Here is a 22,548-nt window from a genome sequence, read left to right on the forward strand (position 1 = left end):
GACGAATTATTAGGAACGAATGGAGTATAATTTAATTTCAATAGTAATGAATAGAGGCGTCAAAATATATCAGATATTGTTGGCTCAACACAAGCCCATAGTTCCTTTCCTTAAATTGGGTTGCGCCGGTCCACCCCAAAATTTTAATCGGGAAAAAATAAAAAATTACCAAATTCGAAATGCTTTTACTACTCCAATGCAAAGATTTTTAGACCAGGCTTGACCCTCCTATAGAGTTGGCTAAACTTTTAGATGAGTCTGACCTATTCAAACCAAAAATTTTGTTGAACCCTGACCCAAGTTGGGTTGGCATGTTAAGATGGCTGAACCTAACTCTGACTTGTTTTGTCTAATAATGAGTGGAAGTAAATGGACTCAATGTTTGACTGCATCTTGCTGATGCTCTCATTTATTAATTTTGGTAAAAGTCAAGTGATTATGAAATGAATAAGAAATTACTATAGTCATGGTTAAATTAATGAATATTTGAAGTAGTAGTTTCTTTCTTCTTGCTTAATAAGTTAAGAGGAAACATAAGATAAATTATGTCTTTTCCTCTTGGAATTATAAGGCATTTGACCCCACGAAAGTTTTTCGAAATGGGCAAGTTCGTAGTAAAAGTCTAACTAATTTTAAGAGTCTTTTTGGATTGAAAAAAAAAACTTTAGCTATTCTCTACATAGATTTATTCATGAGCAAGAAAAAGCATCGCTGGTTGAGATATGGCTGGTTGAGCTTTATTTAGGCAAATTTCCATGTTAAACTAATGATGAAAATGAGCATTTATGTGAATGCTATCATTGAACATTGAAACATTTCATCTATATATTCTATCGAACTAAAAATTGAACGTTTTCTTCTAATCAAATGAAATATTTGTGTGAATTGAACTACAAGGCCCAACTTATAACAACGTAAATAACTGTTTTGAATTTTCATGGTTCGATGTACTTTACGTGGAAATTATGTACCTAAATTTTTTATTTTGTCTATAGTTGAATAATGTCATGTTAAGTTTTGACTTAAAACGATGTTCTTCAGCTCCAAACGAAATAAATATTCACATAGTACACATGTCAAGTAATCAAATATTTTATAAAAATATTGATCTATTCTCTCAAAAATGTACTCCTCCTGTCCACGAAAAATAGAATAGCCCTATTTTTTTGTGGACGGAGGGAGGATGAGCGCCCTTTTCGCCGTAAGCAGCAATGAAATCCAACAAGTTTGTAGTCCCATTAACACAACCGGTTGCCTCCATTTCTCACATACAATACTTTCCCATATATTCATTGCTGATACTTCAATGGGAAGTCCCCTCTCTCTTGCAATTACTCCCACGCCAGAGAATTGGTAAACACATCACATCTTCCAATCAACCCAAAAAACCTACTCCCTTCTTTATCTCATCTCAAATTTGAAGCATGCAAAATACAACATTAATTCTCCTTTAACAAGCAAAATCATCATATTTTTTCCCATTAATTCCATATTAGCTAAAACTATTTCTCCTTTAATTTTTTGCAGGGCGGCAACGAATTTTTAAGACAAGAAACATAACACAAAATTAGAAAATTTGTTGTTTGATCATAAATAAATGGCTGCGGGTTCTCCACATACAGAATCTCCGGGGCATTCACCATCGCCGGTGTTGGGGCATGGACACAGTCCGACGCATATGGTGATGGATGATCTGTTGGGACTGCTTCGGATTCGTATCAAGCGAGGCCTTAATCTCGCTGTGCGCGACGTCAGAAGCAGCGATCCCTACGTTGTTGTCAGGATGGGCCACCAGGTTCTCAATATCCTATTACATGAGTAGTATTCATTCATTTATACTTTTAAATTTTAATTTGCATTTTAATGTGTGTGCATGTTTATATATGATGGCATGCAGAGGATGAAGACTCGAGTTATCAGAAAGGATGTAAATCCGGAATGGAATGAGGACTTGACACTTTCTGTTACGGATACCGAGCAGCCGGTTTTAGTTGAGGTATACGACCACGACACGTTCAGCATGGACGACTCCATGGGGGACGCGGAGTTTGACATACGGCCATTCGTGGAGGCCTTGAAGACGCACCCAACAGGGCTACCAAACGGGGCGAGGATCAAGACGATACAGCCCTGCCGGAGCAACTGCTTGGTGGAAGAGAGCAGTGTTGTCTGGAGGGATCGCAAGATTATGCAGGACATGTGCCTTAGACTAAAAAATGTTGAATGTGGTGAGCTCCAAGTTCAGCTCCAATGGATTGATCTTCCAGGCTCCAAAGCTTTCTAGCCATCGTCATCACTGCTCAAACTACATTCGCTTCTAATTTTTTGTATCACCTCTCTGTTTCATTGTTGTTGTTGCAAGTGTAAGTAAATATATTCAAACATATATCTTGATGATGATTCACTGAAATTACCAACTTGATCATGCTTCATAGTCAAATTATCACATTTAGCTGCATTCTTAGATTGGTGCAAGTCTAAAAGATGGAAGATTGGTATATCAGCTAAGTGAATTGGAAATTCTCACCATTCTTAAGTCTAGGGAAGTGATGGAGAGAAGCAATCCAGTTTTTCAGATTTGTTCTTCCAATATGCAAGACTTGGAGATTGCAATATAGAGGAGCTGCTTTCTCAATCCTCAATCCAAAATCGCATGAGCCATAGCACGATATTCTGTCTCAACAACAGAGGACCTTGTCATCCTTTTGGATTGGCATGAAAGAGGTACAAGCAGTACCCTGTGATAGATCGTCTAGTGTCAGGGCAAGTAGCCCAGTCCGAGAGATCCTTTTAGATATTTAAGCACTTTGATTTTCACATGATTAAGCCATCAATTAAAGGCTTAGCTTGTAGAAAGCGAATGTGATGTCAAGCCGAATGATACATAAATAGAGGAGCCTTTCAATGACTTCAAACATGGTCTAAAGAATTAAAGTCAGCACACGAAATCAACAATTACAACTGATTACCAGAATCAGAACTTCAACACAGTATACTTTATCTTCAGGTATTTCTTCCCTGGTTTCTTCGGAACCTTTGCTCGACATATCTGTATTGACAAATGAGCCAATTACTTGATGAGGTCAAACTATTAAACACTAAAAGTTTGTGTAAGACCATCTCACCTTAAGACGGGCTAAGGTTAAAAAATATCCCAAACTCATGTTACACTTCAAAACAACCATCAATTTTGGAAAAGAGTTTGATTTACACATGTAGTAAAGAATTCGGCTACAGAATTATGAATCATCTCGCTGGGTTCTTAGGTGGATTATACATGAACTTTAGATGTTTAGGCTGCATAGGAATCTTGAAGAATCAAATGAGGCGATTATCGTTCCATTGCTTGATTCGGTAATATGGGATACAAATTGTGCAATTTTTCAAAATTGGAGTTTTTTGAAGTGAACACATAAATTGGAAAAAATAAAAAAAATTAAAATCTCTATTGCACGATACATACCTTCATATGAGACCAGTCGAGAGAAGTATCACATAGTGTCAGGCTCCTCAATTGTGTCGGAAATTTATAAGCCGGAGGAAGGCCACGCAGTTGGCGCTCTGTTTCTGAACATAGGATGATATCATTTATCAGCTTCAGCTTTTCAAGATTACCTAATTTCGCTAAACTATCAAAGGACCCTTTCTTGTTTTCCAAAAGCCAGGCTAGCTTTCCACGAACGCCCAATTTCTTCAAATTCCGAGCCTTGCTAAAAACTTCTTCACTACAACTCTCTGGTGAGATTGTTCCGAGTGTTTGAATCTGCTCACCTCCCTTGCTATTTTTTCCCATCTTGGGTAAAGTAGCAGATGCGTTAGTCTTGAAATGCCTTAACTGGATCATGTTCATAATATCCACTTTAATATTAAGGGTACGAGATGTTGTGTCGACTATGAGAGTTTGGATGTTCCAAAGCTTTGAGAAGGCTGAAGGAAGCACTGCTGGGTTTGAATTGAGTGCCAGGACAATGTACCTTAAGTGAACCAATTGGTACAACTCATTCGGAAGTTTAGTGAATTTGATCAGCTTGGCCTCTAAAACTCTTAGCAGCTTAAAATTAGCAGGAATGGCTGATATGTATTCTGGTTGAATGGGGACTTCGTCCTTGGAGAAACAAACAAATGAGCGGACAGTCGGACCTTTAGGTTTTTCCATGAGAAATCTAGATACTTCAGAATGAATGCAAAGACGGCGACACTTGTACCCTTCATAAACTGGTGGTTGAAAACCTCCATCATTGGACATCTTGACTTCTTGAAAGAAATTATCCCTTTCATTTCCAGCTTCAGTTATGCAGAATTCACGTAGCATATCATGAACACGACAAGTTTTAACTCTACCATCAGTTTTCAACTTCTCAGCTCTAACTAGGTTCCTATTGATAAGATCATCCAGATAGCTTTCTGCAATTTCCTCCAAACTAATATTATCCCTTCGTTGTATCAAACCTTCAGCAATCCACATTCGAATCAGTTTCCACACGGGGATCTCAAAGTCTTCAGGAAACATTCCCACATAGAGAAAGCATTCTCTCAAGTGAGAAGGTAACTTTTCGTAACTCAATGATATGATCTTTTCCATTCGTTTCTCGGTGTCAAGATTTAGATATGCAATGAAACTTTCGATAACTTTCTTCCAGGCTCGTCTAATGACACCCATATCACCGTTGGCTGAAAACTTCTTTACAAGAATGCCTCCTATGACTACTATTGCAAGTGGCAACCCACCACATCTTTTAGCTATTTCTGTTCCTTCAAACTGCAGCTCTTTAGGGAACTCGCGTTTACCAAATACCTCCAACTGTAGAAGCTCACAACTCTCATTATGATTCAAGAAACGCAACATATGAGGACCTCTTAGGCGATTAGTATACCAACCCACTTCCACTTGCCTACTGGTAATCAAAACCTTGCCCCTCTTATTGGTCGGTAAAGCAATTTGGAGTTTTTCCCAATCTGCAGGTGCCCATACATCATCCATGACTAGTAAGAATTTCACATCTGCCAGATGATCAGCCACCAAACCTGCCAACTCCTCGTTATTTTTGCTACTAATCTCCTCAGATATCTTAGTGAACTCTTTCAAAATTGAAAGAAAGATATCTTTATTAGTGAAATCTTGAGAGACATAAACCCATATGCGCACTGGGAACTGGTACTTGATCTCTTGATCATGAAAGATCTTACCAGCAAGTGTAGTCTTTCCAAGGCCAGGCATCCCAATAATGGAGATGACATCAAGCTGATCAGTTTCTTCAGCAAGAAATCCCATTAAAGTTTTTGCCTCATCATCAAAACCCACCACATTGTGTTTCCTAAGTATGGGGGCCTGTTCAAATGATTAACCAAATATACAAGATCAATAATAGAACAATTTTGTTAAACTAGAAACAAATTAAATCAATTCATAAGAGTCTAGCAGACTAGTCACTAGAGATTACTATATTTTGAGGTTCCAAGATTTTACGAGAGTCTAGAATTTCTTTTTAGATTCCACCAGAAATATCTTTGAGTAACGATAGGAAGATCGCATGTAATGACAACAAAATTTTTGTTTTTTGTTTAGTTGATAGTTATTGACAAAATATAAACACACACACGCATTGTCCATTATCTAGAATGTTAAACAACAAAGAAAGACAATTCTTTCATATAAAAAATGATAAAAGATAGCAGTATGAATTCACCACTTAGAGAGCACTAATCCAACATCAGGCCACCCTAAATTTTATGTTCCAATCATAATACTAAACACTGATGAAGTTCGGCCATGTCCTGCGACTTAACTTTTATTAGTTGACATTACTGTATGCATCTCAAAAATCTACAAAATAGTTGAGACAGTGTGTACAATTTTAAGATTGCACAATATAAAGTCCAAAACTATAACATAATTATCAAGTAAGGAAGATGACTGAGGCATTTAAGTGATTAAAAAGGTATTCCTTTTCTATTTGGTAGTATCAAATAACGTGTATTCAATACACAATACTCAATAGCCTTTAACATAGTGAATGAAGCAAAATATACTCGGATCTCAATAATAAACTGCAATTTGATTTATTATTAAAAAACGAGTCAAGCTTGATATATTCAACTAAAATTTGACTTATACTTTTATCAGTGTAGTATATTAATTATTTAAATATTCTAAACTTCTATTTTTCTAATTAAAAATAATGTATTTGAGACATTGAATTGCTACTCACAATTTGTCATTTCAAAGTAATTAGTGGATATTTTGAATTTAATATAGACACCTGAAAGAAAGAAAAAAAACTATTTTATGCATTTATTTGGGCCAATAAAATTAAGTTCAGTTCACCTATCCCGCACATGATAGTTCAACGGTCAGCCCAAAAAAAAACCTTAGAGAAAGAAATCAATGAACTCATTACTCAGTAATTTCCTCTTTAATTCCAATTTTAGGATCCACAATTCTACAAGAGATTAGTTTAAATCGAAGGAAATATCAAGGTATTTCGCCAATATAGATGAAAGGAGAGAGAAATCGCTGACCTCAAGTTGCTCCGGCGGATCTCCGTCGTCGACATTGAGGAAGGCGATATCAAATTTGCTCTTGTCGCCGTAGATATCTTTGATCTTCCGGCAGACGGAGCCAACTTGCTCGGCGATGTCGATCCTTGATGACCAAATTTTGAAAATGAGATTTTTATTTCTATTATGGGCGGCCTGCGTAACGAAGGTATCAATTACGTCTTCAGCTTCGTTGACGACGCTCTTAATTTGTCGGCCAAGCTCGCGCAGCACCGCGTCCTTGCGCCGCTTCTTCAAGGAGTCCTTGAGAAAGGCTTTGAACAGACGGAGATCGTTCTCCAACTTCTCCAGATCACTCTTCACATCTTTTATTAGATTCACGTGGTGGACCAGTAGCTGCTTCAGGTTTTCCAGGAAGAATTCAACTGCTGCGTCCGCCATTAAACACCTCTCTCTCTCTTTCTCTGCAGTTTCCGCCATTAAACACCCCTCTCTCTCTCTCTGCAGTGTAACTGATTAGGGGGTTTTATTAGTTTTCTGGTAAACGCGTAAACTAAAAATTTTACCACCGACAATATTTTAATAAAGATTAAGTTATGGGCTAAGAGCATCTACATCCGTGCTCTTGTCAACGAGCACTGATGTGGGTCCGGCCCCACTTTTTCTCCCTGCTTTTAGACCATATTTATCAGCAACCCTCCAACCCAACCCAACCATCCACTTTTTCAATATTTAATTCATTTCTATCTCCCCCACATCATTAATATTCATTCAACCCAACCACACATATTTTTATGGTTTATCAATGACCATCCAACCACGCTATTATATATTTACCTTTATAGTATTATTTTTTATATTACTTATAAATAATAGATTCTATTTGTTTTAAAAAATTTTTTTGTAAAATTATTAAAACACAAAAATAACAAATTAAAAAATATAGACAAACAAACCAAAAACAAAATTGCATTGTGTACTAACAAAATTACGGGTAAATAATTGATAGTACTAAAAAAAAAGAAATTGTAGTAAATAAAAATGGATTATATTGAAAGATAAAAATTATAAAAAAAAAATATAGCAAATTTGATCTCTATTTATAAAGAATGAAAAACTATGAATTTTGGTATAATTATTAATTTTGTTTAATATAATATATTAAAGATAAATGATTTATTAAAAAAATAATTAAGTACTAATGAAATTATGCCAAATGGCAAAATCTCATTGGTGAATGCATGGAAGAGAAAGAGTGACCCATAGGTCTCATTTTTCATTTGGTCGACCACATGTCAAGGGGAGAGAAACCCTTTTCTATTTTCTATTTTTTTTGTAAATGACATGGAGAAGAGAGAGGGACCAAAGTCTCCGATAAACATGGTCTTAGGCAAGAGCACAACATCCACGTCTATGCTCTTCCGCAAAGACAAACACAAGGGTCCCACCATTCTATTATTCAATTTAAATAAAAACATTTCCACAATATTAAAATTCATTAAAAATAACCAAAATAATATTACAAATTACAAAAAAATTAAAACTTACATAATTAAAATCCTAAAAAATAAAAATTACATAATTAAAATCCTAAAATTTAAAAAGTACATAATTAAAATCCTAAAAATTAAAAATTACATAATTAAATTCATAAAATTAAAAAAACTCATTACTCGTGGCCGAATTTCGCCCAAATGTGTTTGATTAGGTCTTCTTGTAGCTGAACGTGGGTTCGGGTATTGCGCATTGTGTGCCTTGTTTCGATCCTCACCCACCGACGTATGCACACCTCGGCGTGGGGGAGACCTCGCGGTTGAGCTTCCAGCTTCATCCCCGTCGTAAAAGCTAGCCGCTCTCGGTCCTTCGTCGGCTATAATCATGTTGTGTAAGATAATACACGTGTACATGATGTCGGTGATACTTTTCATGTGCCACAACCGAGACGTGACCTTCACAATGTTGAATCGGGCTTGAAGGACCCCAAAGCTCTTTCGACGTCTTTCCGAGCGGACTCTTGACGATGCACAAAAAGAACCCGTCTTGGGTCTTGCGGGTTGTTGAGGGTCTTCACGAAAGTCGACCACCTTGGGTAGATACCATCGGCGAGATAGTAACCCATGTGGTATACATTTCCGTTGACGGTGAAGTCGACCGCCGGTGCTACACCATTCAACACATCATTGAAGAGTGGTGAAGAATAGAGCACGTTCAAGTCGTTGTTGGATCCGGCAACACCGAAATATGCATGCCAAATCCATAGGCGGTAGTCGGCGACCGCTTCAAGGATAAGTGTTGGGCCGCCGCCTTTGTGGCCGCTTAAGTGTTGCCCCCTCCAAGCAGTCGGGTAGTTCTTCCACCTCCAATGCATGCAGTCAATGCTGCCAAGCATACCGGGAAAGCCATGGACTGTTTCGTGAAGACGAAGCAACCGTTGGCAATCATCGGTGGTGGGTGCCCGAAGGAATTCATCACCAAAAGCTGAACGAACGTCCTCGCAAAAATTTTTAAGGCGAAGGATTCCAGTGGACTCACCGACATGCAAATACTTGTCAAAGAGGTCAGGCGTTTGCCCAGTAGCAGGTTGTCGAATGACACACGTACACTTCTGCAACGGCGAGAGACTTTTCCGACCGGTTGCGTCTGTACTTGTTTGAAAGTATTCAACACAGGCAGCCAATGTGTTGACAATACGCATAAACAAGCGTTTTGATATGCGAAAATGGCGCCGAAAGTAATCTCCCGGAAACCGCGGCTGGTCGGAAAAATAGTCGGCAATGAGACTTTCGTTGGCTCTCTCCCGGTCACGATGGATGTAGCGGCGAGTTGATCTAGTTGGTTGAGGAGGAGGAAGGGCGGGGGTATTCGCTGCGACACAGGCTTCATAGGCGGCACGATGTTGTTCATAGTATTCTTGTTCCTCGCGCTCCACTTCCGCAATGAAATGGGTGAAATCCATTTAAGGGTTTGAGTGAGAGATGAAGGTGTAGATAAGTTGTATGAAAAAATATGAATGAGAGATGATTTGATGTGAAAAATGAATGATGAATGTGTGTATTTATAGATGATTTTGGGGATAAAAAAAATAAAAAATAATAATAAAAAAATACAGAAAAACGGTTAAAAAATGGCTTTTTTTGGGATTGTGATTTTTTTTTATTTTTTGGTATTATTTTCGATTAAAAAAAAATTAAATTTCTAACGGAAATGTCGTTGGCCAATCAGAATGCGCCACGTCGGCTGCTCTCTAGTACGGACGTGCTCGATGCATCGAGCAGCGCCGCGCCAGCGACAAGAGCGCAACGGCGGACAACGGTGTCGTGCAGTTGGCACGGACGGACAGCGTTCTGCTCTCCGCTGTGGATGCTCTAATGGCTAAGGGTTAAGAGCATCCACAATGGGACAAATGTCCCAGCGGACATCCCGACTGACTTCCTAAATACACCTCCTGCCACGTTATATGGACATCCTGCTGCACTGCCACGTCGTAAGGACATCCTATTGCATAATGACGAATATTGATACGATCATATCCCAATTATTTAGTTGCATATTTGATTTACCATATCTTTACCATATCTTTTCGATTTATATTTAGATATTTGTTTCTTAGTCAATAAGTTAGGGTATTAGTATTCTAGTATTATAAATAGGATAGATTATATCATTGTATCAAGAAATCAAGGAATGAATCAATAAATATAATATTTTCCCTAAACTTGTCTTGAGCAACAAGAATATTATTGTTCCCTATTTGCTGCTGATCGGAGAACGTCTGTGAATCAGCAAATCCGTGAGCCTTCCTTCGAGCTTGTCGAAGGATTGATCACCCTATCCGTCCGAGAAGATAGATAGTCGGTCACGTTACGGAGGACGTCCGTAACAACTGGTGCTTTCCTCCCGTGCTCATCCTCCGTCTTCGTTCATCCATATTCCCCAAATATCTTCGTTCATCTATATCCCCCAAACAAATCACCAAAAAAAATACAGTCACAGTACCTCCCTCGATCAAATCCCACGGTCGACCTTCACCGCCGCCGTTCAACATCATCATGTTACGCAACTACACCGAAGTGGGGCGTTATGAACAACTATTCGATCAATTGGATGCCGCTATCTCCAAGTTGGAAACACGTTGTGACAAAATCGAACGGCATAGGACAAACTTGCTTGCGTCTAAAGCAACGTATGCACATCAAGCGTGCTACGATTCCCGCAGAGAGATTCGCACTCGTCCAGCCGGCTCAAGACTTGCCGTACTATTCGCTGCCTCCCTGGGACCCTCCGGGCCATCGGCGACAGTTCGGTCGGGCCGCATATGAGCCGCTACCTGCTCGCCGGATGTCGCACCCCCTGGTCGTCGGAACCCAATGAGATCTCCCCCCTATGATCAGCCGGAACCCTGCCGACGACAACACAACACATGTGCGTCCATTCAGCCTACCTGTCGAGAGACACAGGGACAACGCACTTTCCGTGGGTACTCGGCATATGAACAGCCCCTGCCTAATTGCCGGGATCCGCCGAGAAGGTGGCAGCCGTTGCGAGAATCAGCCACACCCTACGGGGCGCCGACTTACGGTCAGCCCACCTGTTGGGACCCGCCGAAACAGCAGGAATACTCGTCACATGAACCACCAACACAGGTGGATCTCCTTGACCGTGGGTTTGTAAAATTCCGACCTTTGCCACAGCCAACACTGCCGCATCGCTTGCGGAGTGAGGTAGATGAGGGCTGATGTTATAAAGAGGTCGTTACTCACACACATTCGCCAACACTAGACGGCGACGAGAGATATTGTGATTTAGAGGACTCCATATTAGAGGAGGAGCATTGTGATTCAGAGAACTCTATATTCGAGACAGTAGCAAGGAGACTCATGGATCGTGGCTTGCCTAGTGAGAATCGGGGATCGAGGGAAGGTAGAGATGGCAAACTCGAAGACCAACAAGTTTCATCTTTTGCAGAAATCTACCCATCGCGTAGCCCCGATATGAGTAAAGAGAAGGAGGAAGAGGCATTGTTAGACGATGTAGAGGAGGACGATTCCACTGATGAAGTGAATAAGGTCATCGCCTCACTCAATGTTGTTCAAGTGTCATCCAAAAATGTTGTTGGAAATTGTTGGGGTAAGAAAGGATATGGTGCTTACACCGAATTGCCCATAATTGCTTGTGTCTATGTGGATTTGAATGTCGGTGATGTTCCAAGTATGAATCATCGATCAACATCGCTCGACACAGATGCAAGGTTGATCCCTCCGCGTAATGATATGCCATGTTTGAGCATTTTGGGAGGCGTAAACAAGCTTCTCGTTGTGGCATGGAATTTTGCCAACAACATTGGGTCTCCTTTGTTGATTTTTGACAAAGATGATAAAGGGAGACATTCAGCTGTTCGATACGTGTTTGATCTAGGAGGAGACGCTTTGCTAAAGCTTTGCTTTCAACTTTCGTCAATGGTTCGTGGTTCCCACCTTGAGGACAAGGTGAATTTCAACCGTGGGGGAGTTGATATGATCATATCCCAATTATTTAGTTGCATACTTGATTTACCATATCTTTACCATATCTTTCCAATTTATCTTTAGATATTTGTTTCTTAGTCAATAAGTTAGGGTATTAGTATTCTAGTATTATAAATAGGAGAGATTATATCATTGTATTAAGAAATCAAGGAATGAATCAATAAATATAATATTTTTCCTAAACTTGTCTTGAGCAAGAAGAATATTACTGTTCCCTATTTGCTGCTGATCGGAGAACGTCTGTGAATCAGCAAATCCGTGAGCCTTCCTTCGAGCTTGTCGAAGGATTGATCACCCTATCCGTCCGAGAAGATAGATAGCCAGTCACGTTACGGAGGACGTCCGTAACAGATATCCTCAAGGATAGCCCGGCGGACATCCACAAAAAAAAATAAAAAATCTGGACGTCCGCCGGGACGTCCGTCGTGGCACCGCAATGGCGGACGTCACGACGGACATTGCCGAAAGCCGCGGATGTACGGTGTCCGCAGCCAGCGTCCGCGTCCGCTCCTCCCTCGCCCAAAGGCGGACGTCTCGCGCATATGTCCGGCACGCCGGTCCAACGTCCGGCGAGACATCCTCCATTGTGAATGCTCTAAGAATTTAAAGTGTAGTTATTAGTATTTTAAGTGCAGATACTCTATTATCCGCACTACGAAACAAGTCACCAGAAAACTAGTAAACTACTAAGAGCGGTGGCCTATTAATTCATCTATATGGTGTACTAGACTTTAGTTATCTAAAATATCTTTTCTAAGTTGCAACAATTTATTATCCCAACTTTTGCATTTAAGAGCGTCCATAGTGGTGCGGATGTCCCGGCGGACATTTCAAAAACACCTCATGCCACGTCATAAAGACATCCCAGTGCACTGCCACATCATAAGGACATCTCACTGCACAGTGGCGGACATCTCCAAGGACATCCCGACGGACTTCCCACAATAATAAAAATTCACAAATTAAACAATTTACGGAATAAAAATTTCAACACGAATACGGAGAAAATGAAACCACTTTATTAAAAAAAAGTTGCATAATTATTAAAAAAACATACATAATTAAAAAAAGTACATAGTTAAAACGAAAAAAACTCATCTATGCTCCAGACTGTCCTCTTTCACCTGTTGGATCCCTCCCCGACCTCAGCGGCCCCCTCCCCACCATCGTACACCGCCGCAGGCGAGGTAGTGCCCCGTCCCCTACCCTGCTCTCTCCCTTGCCCCCTCCTCCCTGTCGCCGTTGGTACGTCAGCGGGAGAATCACGGATCGGAGATAGCCCCAACTCCTCAAACGAGAATGTCTCAATGCCAGTGAACTGAGTCTCCAGAGGAGTACTCGTGGGGTTGTCCACCGACAATAGATCCATGTAGGAGCTATAGACATTGTCCCCAGGTGATTGGGGGATCCCCTGCCTACTTCCCTCCGCAGCGACAGGCGAGCCCTGCATCATCCCAGGCATCTGGGGCATCATCCCTTGTATTCCGGCCATCATCCCCGGCATTTGGGTCATTCCGGCGCTCACCCCGGGCATTTGTGGCATCTGGGGCATCATCCATACCAAGGGAGTACATATTGTCATACCCGGGCATCATCCCCGCCATTTGGGGTTGGGGCATCATCCCCAGCATTTCGGGCATCATCCCGGTGGACATCGGTGTACTTCCGCCAACGGAAAAAATCGGGGCTTGTGACTCGCTCGTGGCGGGGGAATCACTATCGTGGTGCTTCATTTATCTTCAAAAGAAAAGTATGTAGAGAGAGAAACTCGTTAAAACAAGTTGTGTGAATGAAATGAAGTTCAACGAGCTGTATATATAGAGTTTTTGAAAAATAAAAAAATAATAAAAAATCGGGGCATCCGCGCGAACGTCCGTCGTGTCAACGCAATGACGGAAGTCCCGACGGACGTCCGAGCGGATGTCACCGGAACGCCGCAGAACTCCGGTGTCCTCAGCGGACGTCCGTATCCGTCACTCCCTTACCTAATGGCAGACGTCCCGCACGAACGTCCGCCGGGACGACCGCCACTGTGGATACCCTAAGCTTTGTTACCAATAGGATCTCCAAAGTCTTTCATATGCTCTTAATATGTTTATTGTTATCATCATTAGTATTTTCTCTATTCTATTCCAAGTACTTCATATGCTCTAAATGATTTTTTTTTATTTAAAAAAAAATTATTCTCTTTTTTTATTTTGTATTTTCTTTATTCACAAAATAATACTATTATATAAAATATTCTGTTTAAAATGAACGTCGGGTTGAGATTAAAATAGTAAAAAGCATGTTTTGCTCCAATCTTATGGTGTTTAGATCCTCATTCTGTTGATATCAACATGAAAATTTTAGGTGTGGTTTGTGTCGGGTTCTTATTTATAATTAATGTTATTATTATAATTGACTTTATTATTATTATTATTAATATTATCAGTAGTAGTACTTAGCTATGATTATGGTTTTATTTCTTACTTTTCATATATGATCTTCAATTCTTCATTGTTTGCATTCATTAACAATCATGTTGTCCAGTCAAGCCTCCTCTGCAATATATTTACATCGTTTTGTGTTGTTCAAATATGTTGTTGAGTTTATATTGTTACTATTTTGTTAGCGTGTCATGTCGCGTCAATTCAAATATGATCATGTCATATGCAACTATAGTTCGAATTTAACCGTAACATGTCAGATTTGTATTTTTTTAAAGAATTTTCTTAGTGGATCATGTATTTAACTTAAATAAATTAAATTGTTTGCGTAAGTCAACACTAAAAAAACTCATGTTGTATATATAGAAATGAGAAACAATTTTTGATAAAATTGTAATAAGTGGAGATTTATAATGACCGATTAAATCATTTTATTCTTACTTTATAGAGCACTATTTTGTGGGGACCGAAATGAGGAGTATATTTTTATATCATCATTCATCACGTCCATATTGATGCGTCCACTATAACGAGGCAGCGGCTATAGCCGCGTTTGGGGAGGATGCGGAGCGGAAGCGGGGCGCCTTATAGTGGGAAGGGTGTCCACTGCGGGGGTGGACGCGACGGGTGGGGGAGGGGCGGCGGACGAGGAATCGCCGGGTGCGGGGCGAGGACGCGGCGGGGGGGGGGGGCTATAGCCGCGCCTATAGGCGCGGCGCCTATAGCGGCGGACATTAGCCGCGACGGTTCGGGGCGATTTTGAAAATTTGTTTTTAACACTTCAATTCACCTATAAATACACCCCACTCCATTCATTATTTTCACACCATTCAAACACAACATCTATACAAATTTCTCTCACTACAATTTGGGGTCGGAAATGAACAATTTGTGGAGAGACAACTGGAATGCTCTGATTCAACAGGTGCAACACCAGGCCGCTCAGGAGGTAGCGGCCCGTTTGGCGGAGGATGCGGAGGATCCGATCCCTCGCACCATTACTCATCGGCGGACAATCCCACGAGACCACGTCGGTGCTCACCAACGTTTAATGGATGATTACTTCGTGGATAACCCCCGTTATCCACCCGAGATATTCCGCCGGAGATTCAGGATGTCGCAGCGGCTGTTCAACTATATAGCGACGAATTTGGCAGAGCGTTACCGGTGCTTCACCCTCCGGCGTGATGCGGCTGGCCGGATCGGGCTGTCCACACAACAGAAGTGCACCGCTGCAATCCGACAGCTTGCCTACGCTGGACCAGCCGACATGTTCGATGAATACCTACAGATGGGTGAGACGACCAGCCTCACGGTGCTTAGGCAGTTCTGTAAGGGGATCCGGGAAATTTTCGGTGGGGAGTTTCTACGGAAGCCCAACCCGGATGAGTGTCAGCGCCTACTTGATATGCACGGGTCGATGCACGGCTTCCCAGGAATGTTAGGAAGCATCGATTGCATGCATTGGGAGTGGAGGAACTGCCCCGTGGCATGGAAAGGCCAGTTCACTACTAGATTCAAAAGCAAACATCCAACGATGATACTGGAAGCCGTTGCGGACTACCGTCTGAAGATCTGGCATGCGTATTTCGGCGTGGCAGGTTCGAACAACGATATCAATGTTCTTCCGTCGTCGCCTCTCTTCAACGAGGAGTGCCGGGGGGAGGGGCTAGAAATCAGCTTCGTAGCCAACGGTACGCAGTACAGTAGGGGCTACTATTTGGCAGATGGAATATATCTGCGGTGGCCCGTATTCGTGAAGACTGTCCGCCAACCGGTAGGACCGAAGAAACAATATTTTGCGCGCAAACAAGAGAGTGCTAGGAAGGACGTTGAGCGGGCTTTTGGTGTCCTCCAATCGCGGTGGGCTATTATACGGTGTCCGGCACGAGTTTGGCACGAAGATGATGTCGCGAATATTATGTTAGCCTGTATCATATTGCATAATATGATAATAGAAGATGAAGGATTTGCGGCAGAGCGATGTGCGCCGAAAGAGGGTGCAAGTACAAGTCACGGTGTCGCCTCCGCGCCGATCCAGATGGGCGTACCACGGAGCAATGAATATTTGATCCAACGCTTTGCTGATATGCGCAGGACCACATCACATAACACACTGCAGGCCGATTTGATTGAAGAAGTGTGAGCACGTAGGGGAGGTAGTGGCGTTGTGTAAACTTGGTAGTGATTTGTACTAGATTCAATGTAGTGTGTGATTTTAATTTTAAGTTAGTGTGTAATTTTAATTTTAATTTTAATTTGTATTTTATTTTTATTTTTATTTTTATTTTTTGTTTTTAATTCGTATAGTCGGCTTCTTCTAATCCACTAAGAGCCCAATAAATTTGTTCTTAATTACTTGAAATATTATAAAATGAAAGTTGATTATAAAATTTGGGGGCTATTGGAGGTGCCCACCATAGTGGCGGACACAAAATTTTGGGACTATAGACAATAAAATTGGGGCTATGGACAAAAACTGAGACGTGGCTATTGAGCTTGTCCGCCTTATAGTGGACACCCTAAAGTTTAACGTTACCTTTCGAAAAATCGAGAGCAAGATGCCCAATAATTAACTGGAACTTGGACCAAAATCTAGAGAGAGAAAGAGAGAGCAAAAATGGCGGACGCTGCGGTGGAGTTCCTGCTGGAAAATCTGAAGCAGCTGCTGCTCCACCACGCGCAGCTAATCAAAGACGCGAAGGGGCAGGTGGAGCAGCTGCAAGAGAACGTCGGATTCTTCAAATCCTTCCTGAAGAAGGTGTCGAGCAAGAAGCTGCGCAAGGACGACACGCTCAAGGAGCTGGTCCGCGACATCCGCGGTGTGATCTACGACGCCGACGACGTAATCGACGCCTTCGTCACCCAGGCCGCCGAGAAAAAGACCCACGGCTACTTCTCCAAATTATTCAACGCCTCCAACGGCCTTAGCCTCATCGACGTCGCCGAGAAGGTCAACGCTATCTGCAGCCGGATCACCCAGATCTACGGCGGCAAGGACAAGTTTGACCTCGTCAACCTCGCCAACGCCAACGATGGCCCCGACGAAGACGCTCTTCAGGTACATTTTCCCCTCTTTCAATTCATTCATTTATTATCAATTAAACTATAATATCACTTCTAATTAGCATATGTTGTTAACTAACTCAGCCTACACCATCAAGGAAAGATAATGTGGTGGGTCTAAAAGATGAAGCTGACAAGATAGTTGGGTATCTGAACGCAAGCACTTCGTATCTGGATGTCATCTCCATCATTGGCATGCCCGGCCTGGGGAAGACTACGTTGGCCGGAAAGATCTATCACGATCCCGACATCAAATACGAATTCCCCACCCGTATATGGGTTTATGTCTCACAAGAGTTCGTAGTGAAGGAGGTGTTTCTTTCCATTTTGAGACAGATGGTGACCAACCTCAACGAGGAAGACTACATCAAAAAGAGCGCCTCAGCGCTCGCTGACGAGATATCGGGTGCTCTAGAGGCAGGCAAGTTCTTGCTAGTGATGGACGATGTGTGGGAGCCCACGGATTGGGAGAAGCTCAGAGTCTGTTTGCCTAAGCATAACGTGACAGGGAAAGTCATGATCACCAGTCGTCAAGTGGGCGTGGGGAGGTATGCCAACCGCTTCAGGGAGCCGCACCATTTGCGTAACTTGAATTTACAGGAGAGTGTTGAGCTTCTACAGTGGGAGGTTTTCAGCAAGCCGGAGTTCCCTTCTGAGTTGGATGGTGTAGGGAGAGAGATAGCTGAAAACTGCGACGGTTTGCCACTTGCTATTGTGGTGATAGGAGGCGTTCTTGCCACCAAGGTTTTAAGGTCTGTTGCTGCTTGGGAGAAAGTTTCATCTAGTGTCACTACGTTCCTCCAATATGATCCACAGAATCGCATGGACAAGATCATATCTTTGAGTTATGAGAAGTTGCCTTACCACTTGAAGGAATGTTTCCTTTATCTGGGGATGTTTCCAGAAGATTTTGAGATCCCGGCGTGGAAATTGATCCGGATGTGGATTGCAGAAGGACTAATACAGCCTCAGGATGGCCTTAGCATGGAGGAGATTGCTGAATACAATCTCGATGATCTGATCAATCGGAATCTAGTTAGGGTTGAGAAATTGAAGGCCGATGGGAGAGTCAAGTCGTGTCGGATTCATGATATGTTACGTGAATTCTGCAGGGTTGAAGGTGGGAAAGACAGGGAGAATTTCCTCCAAGAAATCAAGCAGTCTAGTGATGGAGGGCTTCAACCTTCCGTCGTTGAAGGGGAGAAGCATCGTCGCCTCTGCATCCACTCGCACGTTGTGGACTTTCTCAATAAAAACCCGAGAGGCCCTTACGTCCGCTCGTTTGTTACCTTCGCTGAGGATATAGAGCTGCCAACGGACAAAATCTCAGCTATTACTGCAGCTTTTAAGCTTCTGAGAGTTTTAGAAGCAAAGCCCCTCAAATTCAGCAAACTACCAAGTGATTTCTACCAGCTAATTCACTTGAGGTACCTTGCGCTATCCATGAAGCTGGACTCGAACTCAAAGGCTTCTATTCTCCCCAAAGCCTTCAACAAGCTTTGGAACATACAGACTCTTGTAGTCGACACAACATCACGTGCTCTTGAGATCAAAGCAGATGTCATGAGCATGACTCAGCTAAGGCATTTGAAGACGAACGCGTGCACCACTCTTGCCAAGCCAGGTAAAGACAGCAAAGAAGGCGAGAAGCTTCAGAGCCTCGGCACAATGTCACCGGAGAGCTGCACGGAGGCAGTATTCGACAGGGCTCGCAATCTGAAGAAGCTTGGAATTCGTGGCAAACTATCCTTATTCCTTGATAGCAAGAGTGGATCATTTGATAGTCTGAGGAAACTGAGCAATCTTGAGAAACTGAAGCTTCTCAATGATGTATTCCCAAAGGCGGCTTCGGATGGGAAGCTTGACGGCCTCCCCCCGGCCTATAAATTCCCGGTGAAACTGAGGAGCCTGACTCTACTGAACACTTTTCTGGATTGGAGTCACATGTCTATTTTAGGATCGTTGGAGAAATTGCAGGTGCTGAAGCTCAAGGACAACGCGTTTGTGGGAAAGAGTTGGAAGGTGGATGAGAGAGGCTTCGATGCTCTTGAGGTTCTGCACATTGGTCGGACGGATCTGTCGATCTGGATGGCGTCTGCGCATCATTTCCCGAGCCTTAGGCGGCTTGAACTGCACAACTGTGAGAAGCTTAAAGAAGTTCCGTTAGCGCTGGCTGATATTCCCAAGCTGGAATACTTGGATTTGCAGCGCTGTAAGGAGGCAAATGCCTCTGCCAAGCTTCTTAAGGCCAAGAAGGGTGGCGCCACCTTCACCCTCTCCATTTTTCCTGCAGAGGCATGAAAACTATTTGGTAAGTAAAATCGGTTTTGTATCCACCATTACTTCATTTTCCATATTCCTCTTTATGAATTTTTATGCTATATATAAATCCTGGTTCGCACATAAAGTAAAAGAATGACTTAGATGACTATGTTTACACTACTTCAACATTCACTATGACATTAATTTGTTGAAAATTGATAATCATGTGAAAAATCAGTATAATTGAGTTGTAGTTCCAAGTGCAAAACTAGGATGGATTGAATAGCTTTTTCGAGATTAAACTGATGGATTCATGTGAAGTAAGCGAGTGAATGAGATTTGATACTAAGAAGATTCATGTAGTAATAGAACAAGAATGCAATATAACAAGAAATTAGAATGAGTTGAGTGTAGCTGCATTTAATCTCTAAAATGCACCAATAATTGGAGCTTGTTTAAGGGTTGATTGATTACAATTTACAACTATGCGCGCGCAGGTAGTTGATGCAAAGAAGTGAACGGAGTTGGTGATTATGCCTATTGCCTATTGCCTATTGCCTATTGCCTATTGCCTATTGGCTTATCTTGTCTTTGATCAAATGGGTCCTATCTTTGTATGTTGTGCATTTTGAGTGATAAATATTGTGGACTGATGTTCAATAATAATCATATTGTCGTTTGCATTTTAGTGGCAACACATATTCCAAGCTCCCTCTACTTTTATATTTTATGTCTTTACTTTAATGGACTCTTCTGTTCCAATATTTCATTTCACCAATTTCCATAATAAACGGAACTAACGGATTTGTGAAATTTTCATTTTTCAGCGTCTACCAATTCTTTTTCTATTTTGTAAACTAAGATATGACCTGGAACTAATTAAATTTCCAATTTAAATTTCCAATTTATTGATTTATGTAATCAAACACAAAATGTTTCATGCAATACGTCCTCACTTCACTATCAAACTGTACTAGTATTTGTTTACTTTTAATCATCATATCTAACTTTGAAAATTTATTTAGCTATATAGAGTATAATTCTATATCAGCATTCTAGCAATGTCCCATAAATATGATACATTCATTTTTAGTGGAAAAATCAAAATTTGACGACGTTCATTTTAAATGGTAGTACTCCACTGATAAAAAAAACATTTACTCCACTTAATCTCCTGGCCTAGTCGGAATCTTTCACAATCATAAACTATTGAAAAAGCAGCAAACAAATTATTGGAGAGAAAATGCGTTAGTGTGAGGGAGAATGTTAAGGATGAATTCCTTAACTCGATTCAATTCCTCCGTGAAGTCGCGAGAATCTTTTCCCGTCGATCAACCACGATAAGAATTACGTTTGCGTGGAGAAGAAGACAGAAAATTAGCGTAAAAATATCTTATTTTATTGATTGAATAATGAGAATGACAATAGTCCTATTTATAATACTCCTATGAATAACCTAACTTGGTGAACAAGATAATAACGATATGGGAATAGAGATATGCTAAATATTCCCAAAGATATACTCGTATCAACTCCCCCACAGTTGAAATCCACCTTGTCCTCAAGGTCGAAACCACGAAGTGAGAGTTGAAAGCCAAAAATTGTAGACAGACGTCTCCTCCTGGATTAAACGCACAACGAACAACTGAACGTCTCCCTTCATCATCCAGATTCGCCAACGGATCAACTTTGAACCTGTTCTGGAACTCTATCATCCCTTCTAAAATCACGATCTCGTCCTCCTCACTTCCAAGAATGCTCACACATGACGTGTCATTGCGCGAAGGGATCAACCTCGCATCGATGTCGAGAGATGTTGATCGAGGATTCAAACGTGTAGGTTTCCAAACACGCAAATCCCCACAGATAAAGGCAATCTCCTTCAAATGTATTGGAAAGGACGGTGCAATCTTATTTCCAACTAATTCACATAGATAAGCACCACAATTTTCACTCGAACAGTTTGCCACAACATCGTGAGATGTTATTCAAGAAGCCTCGAGAGATGCGATGACCTTCTTCACTTCCACAATGGAATCAACCTCCTCGTCATCATCTAACAATGTTTCTTCCTCTCCACTGATATAGGTGTTGCACGGCGACGAGAACGCGACTGGGGAAGGCGGGTTAGCAGACATTGTTGTTGTTGGTGGATGCAACGATCGGTCAGCCGACGCCTTTGATCGCGACAGGAGGTGTTCCGGCTGCCCAGGACAATTTCTTGGTTGAGTGGCTGGAATTCTCCTATGTTCTGCCCCCTTCTCATCGTCACTTCTCATATAGTTAACATCAACATCGTCTTCGTATTCATCAGACCCCCAATAATCATTAGGGCAATAAACGGATTGACTCTTTACATCACCGATCGTTGCAAAATCAGAAGTCATGTCATCAACTTCTAATTTCCGTTGCGGTGGCGGGGGCGGCCAGCCGGGAGAAAGCGGATGATCATATGTAAGCGGTTGTGGTGGTGGCGTGGATTCGAATTCGGCGGTGGATATGAGGGCTGCACCATTGGCTGCCAGTTTTGGTGGCTGAATTGTTGATAGTTCGGTGGAGTTATGTAGACCGGGGCTATGTAAGGCTGATCGTCGAACCTATGCGTGGGGTTATCTCATGCAGTCGTTCGTCGCCCCCGAAATCCGTCGTATGCGACGTACCCATCCCACTCTGTCGCAATACCCCCCGGCTGACCGTCGAGCCTATGCGCGGGGTTATCCCAAGTAGTGGATCGGCGTCTCTGAAAACCCTCGACACCAGCGTCATTT

At 41.8% G+C, this 22,548-nt stretch overlaps 3 protein-coding genes across 3 annotated transcripts; 2 read left to right on the top strand and 1 right to left on the bottom strand.

The window, feature by feature from the left end:
• Positions 1–1,244: 1,244 nt before the first annotated feature.
• Positions 1,245–2,410, top strand: LOC121752392 (protein C2-DOMAIN ABA-RELATED 4-like). The gene is made up of 3 exons (XM_042147434.1): positions 1,245–1,353; positions 1,528–1,795; positions 1,898–2,410. The coding sequence occupies exons 2-3, from the start codon at positions 1,598–1,600 to the stop codon at positions 2,282–2,284; spliced, it is 585 nt and encodes a 194-aa protein (XP_042003368.1). The 5' UTR covers positions 1,245–1,353; positions 1,528–1,597; the 3' UTR covers positions 2,285–2,410.
• A 437-nt stretch (positions 2,411–2,847) lies between these two features.
• LOC121752391 (putative disease resistance RPP13-like protein 3) lies at positions 2,848–7,028 on the bottom strand. The gene is made up of 3 exons (XM_042147433.1): positions 6,520–7,028; positions 3,464–5,329; positions 2,848–3,049 (listed from the first exon to the last, which is right to left on the bottom strand). The coding sequence occupies exons 1-3, from the start codon at positions 6,976–6,978 to the stop codon at positions 2,975–2,977; spliced, it is 2,400 nt and encodes a 799-aa protein (XP_042003367.1). The 5' UTR covers positions 6,979–7,028; the 3' UTR covers positions 2,848–2,974.
• Positions 7,029–16,990: 9,962 nt separating this feature from the next.
• On the top strand, positions 16,991–20,481 carry LOC121752118 (probable disease resistance RPP8-like protein 2). Its single transcript, XM_042147021.1, has 3 exons — positions 16,991–17,513; positions 17,603–19,829; positions 20,278–20,481. The coding sequence occupies exons 1-2, from the start codon at positions 17,073–17,075 to the stop codon at positions 19,817–19,819; spliced, it is 2,658 nt and encodes an 885-aa protein (XP_042002955.1). The 5' UTR covers positions 16,991–17,072; the 3' UTR covers positions 19,820–19,829; positions 20,278–20,481.
• Positions 20,482–22,548: the final 2,067 nt, after the last annotated feature.

The sequence above is a fragment of the Salvia splendens genome, chromosome 10, assembly GCF_004379255.2.
Source record: "Salvia splendens isolate huo1 chromosome 10, SspV2, whole genome shotgun sequence".
NCBI classification, from domain to species: Eukaryota; Viridiplantae; Streptophyta; class Magnoliopsida; order Lamiales; family Lamiaceae; genus Salvia; species Salvia splendens.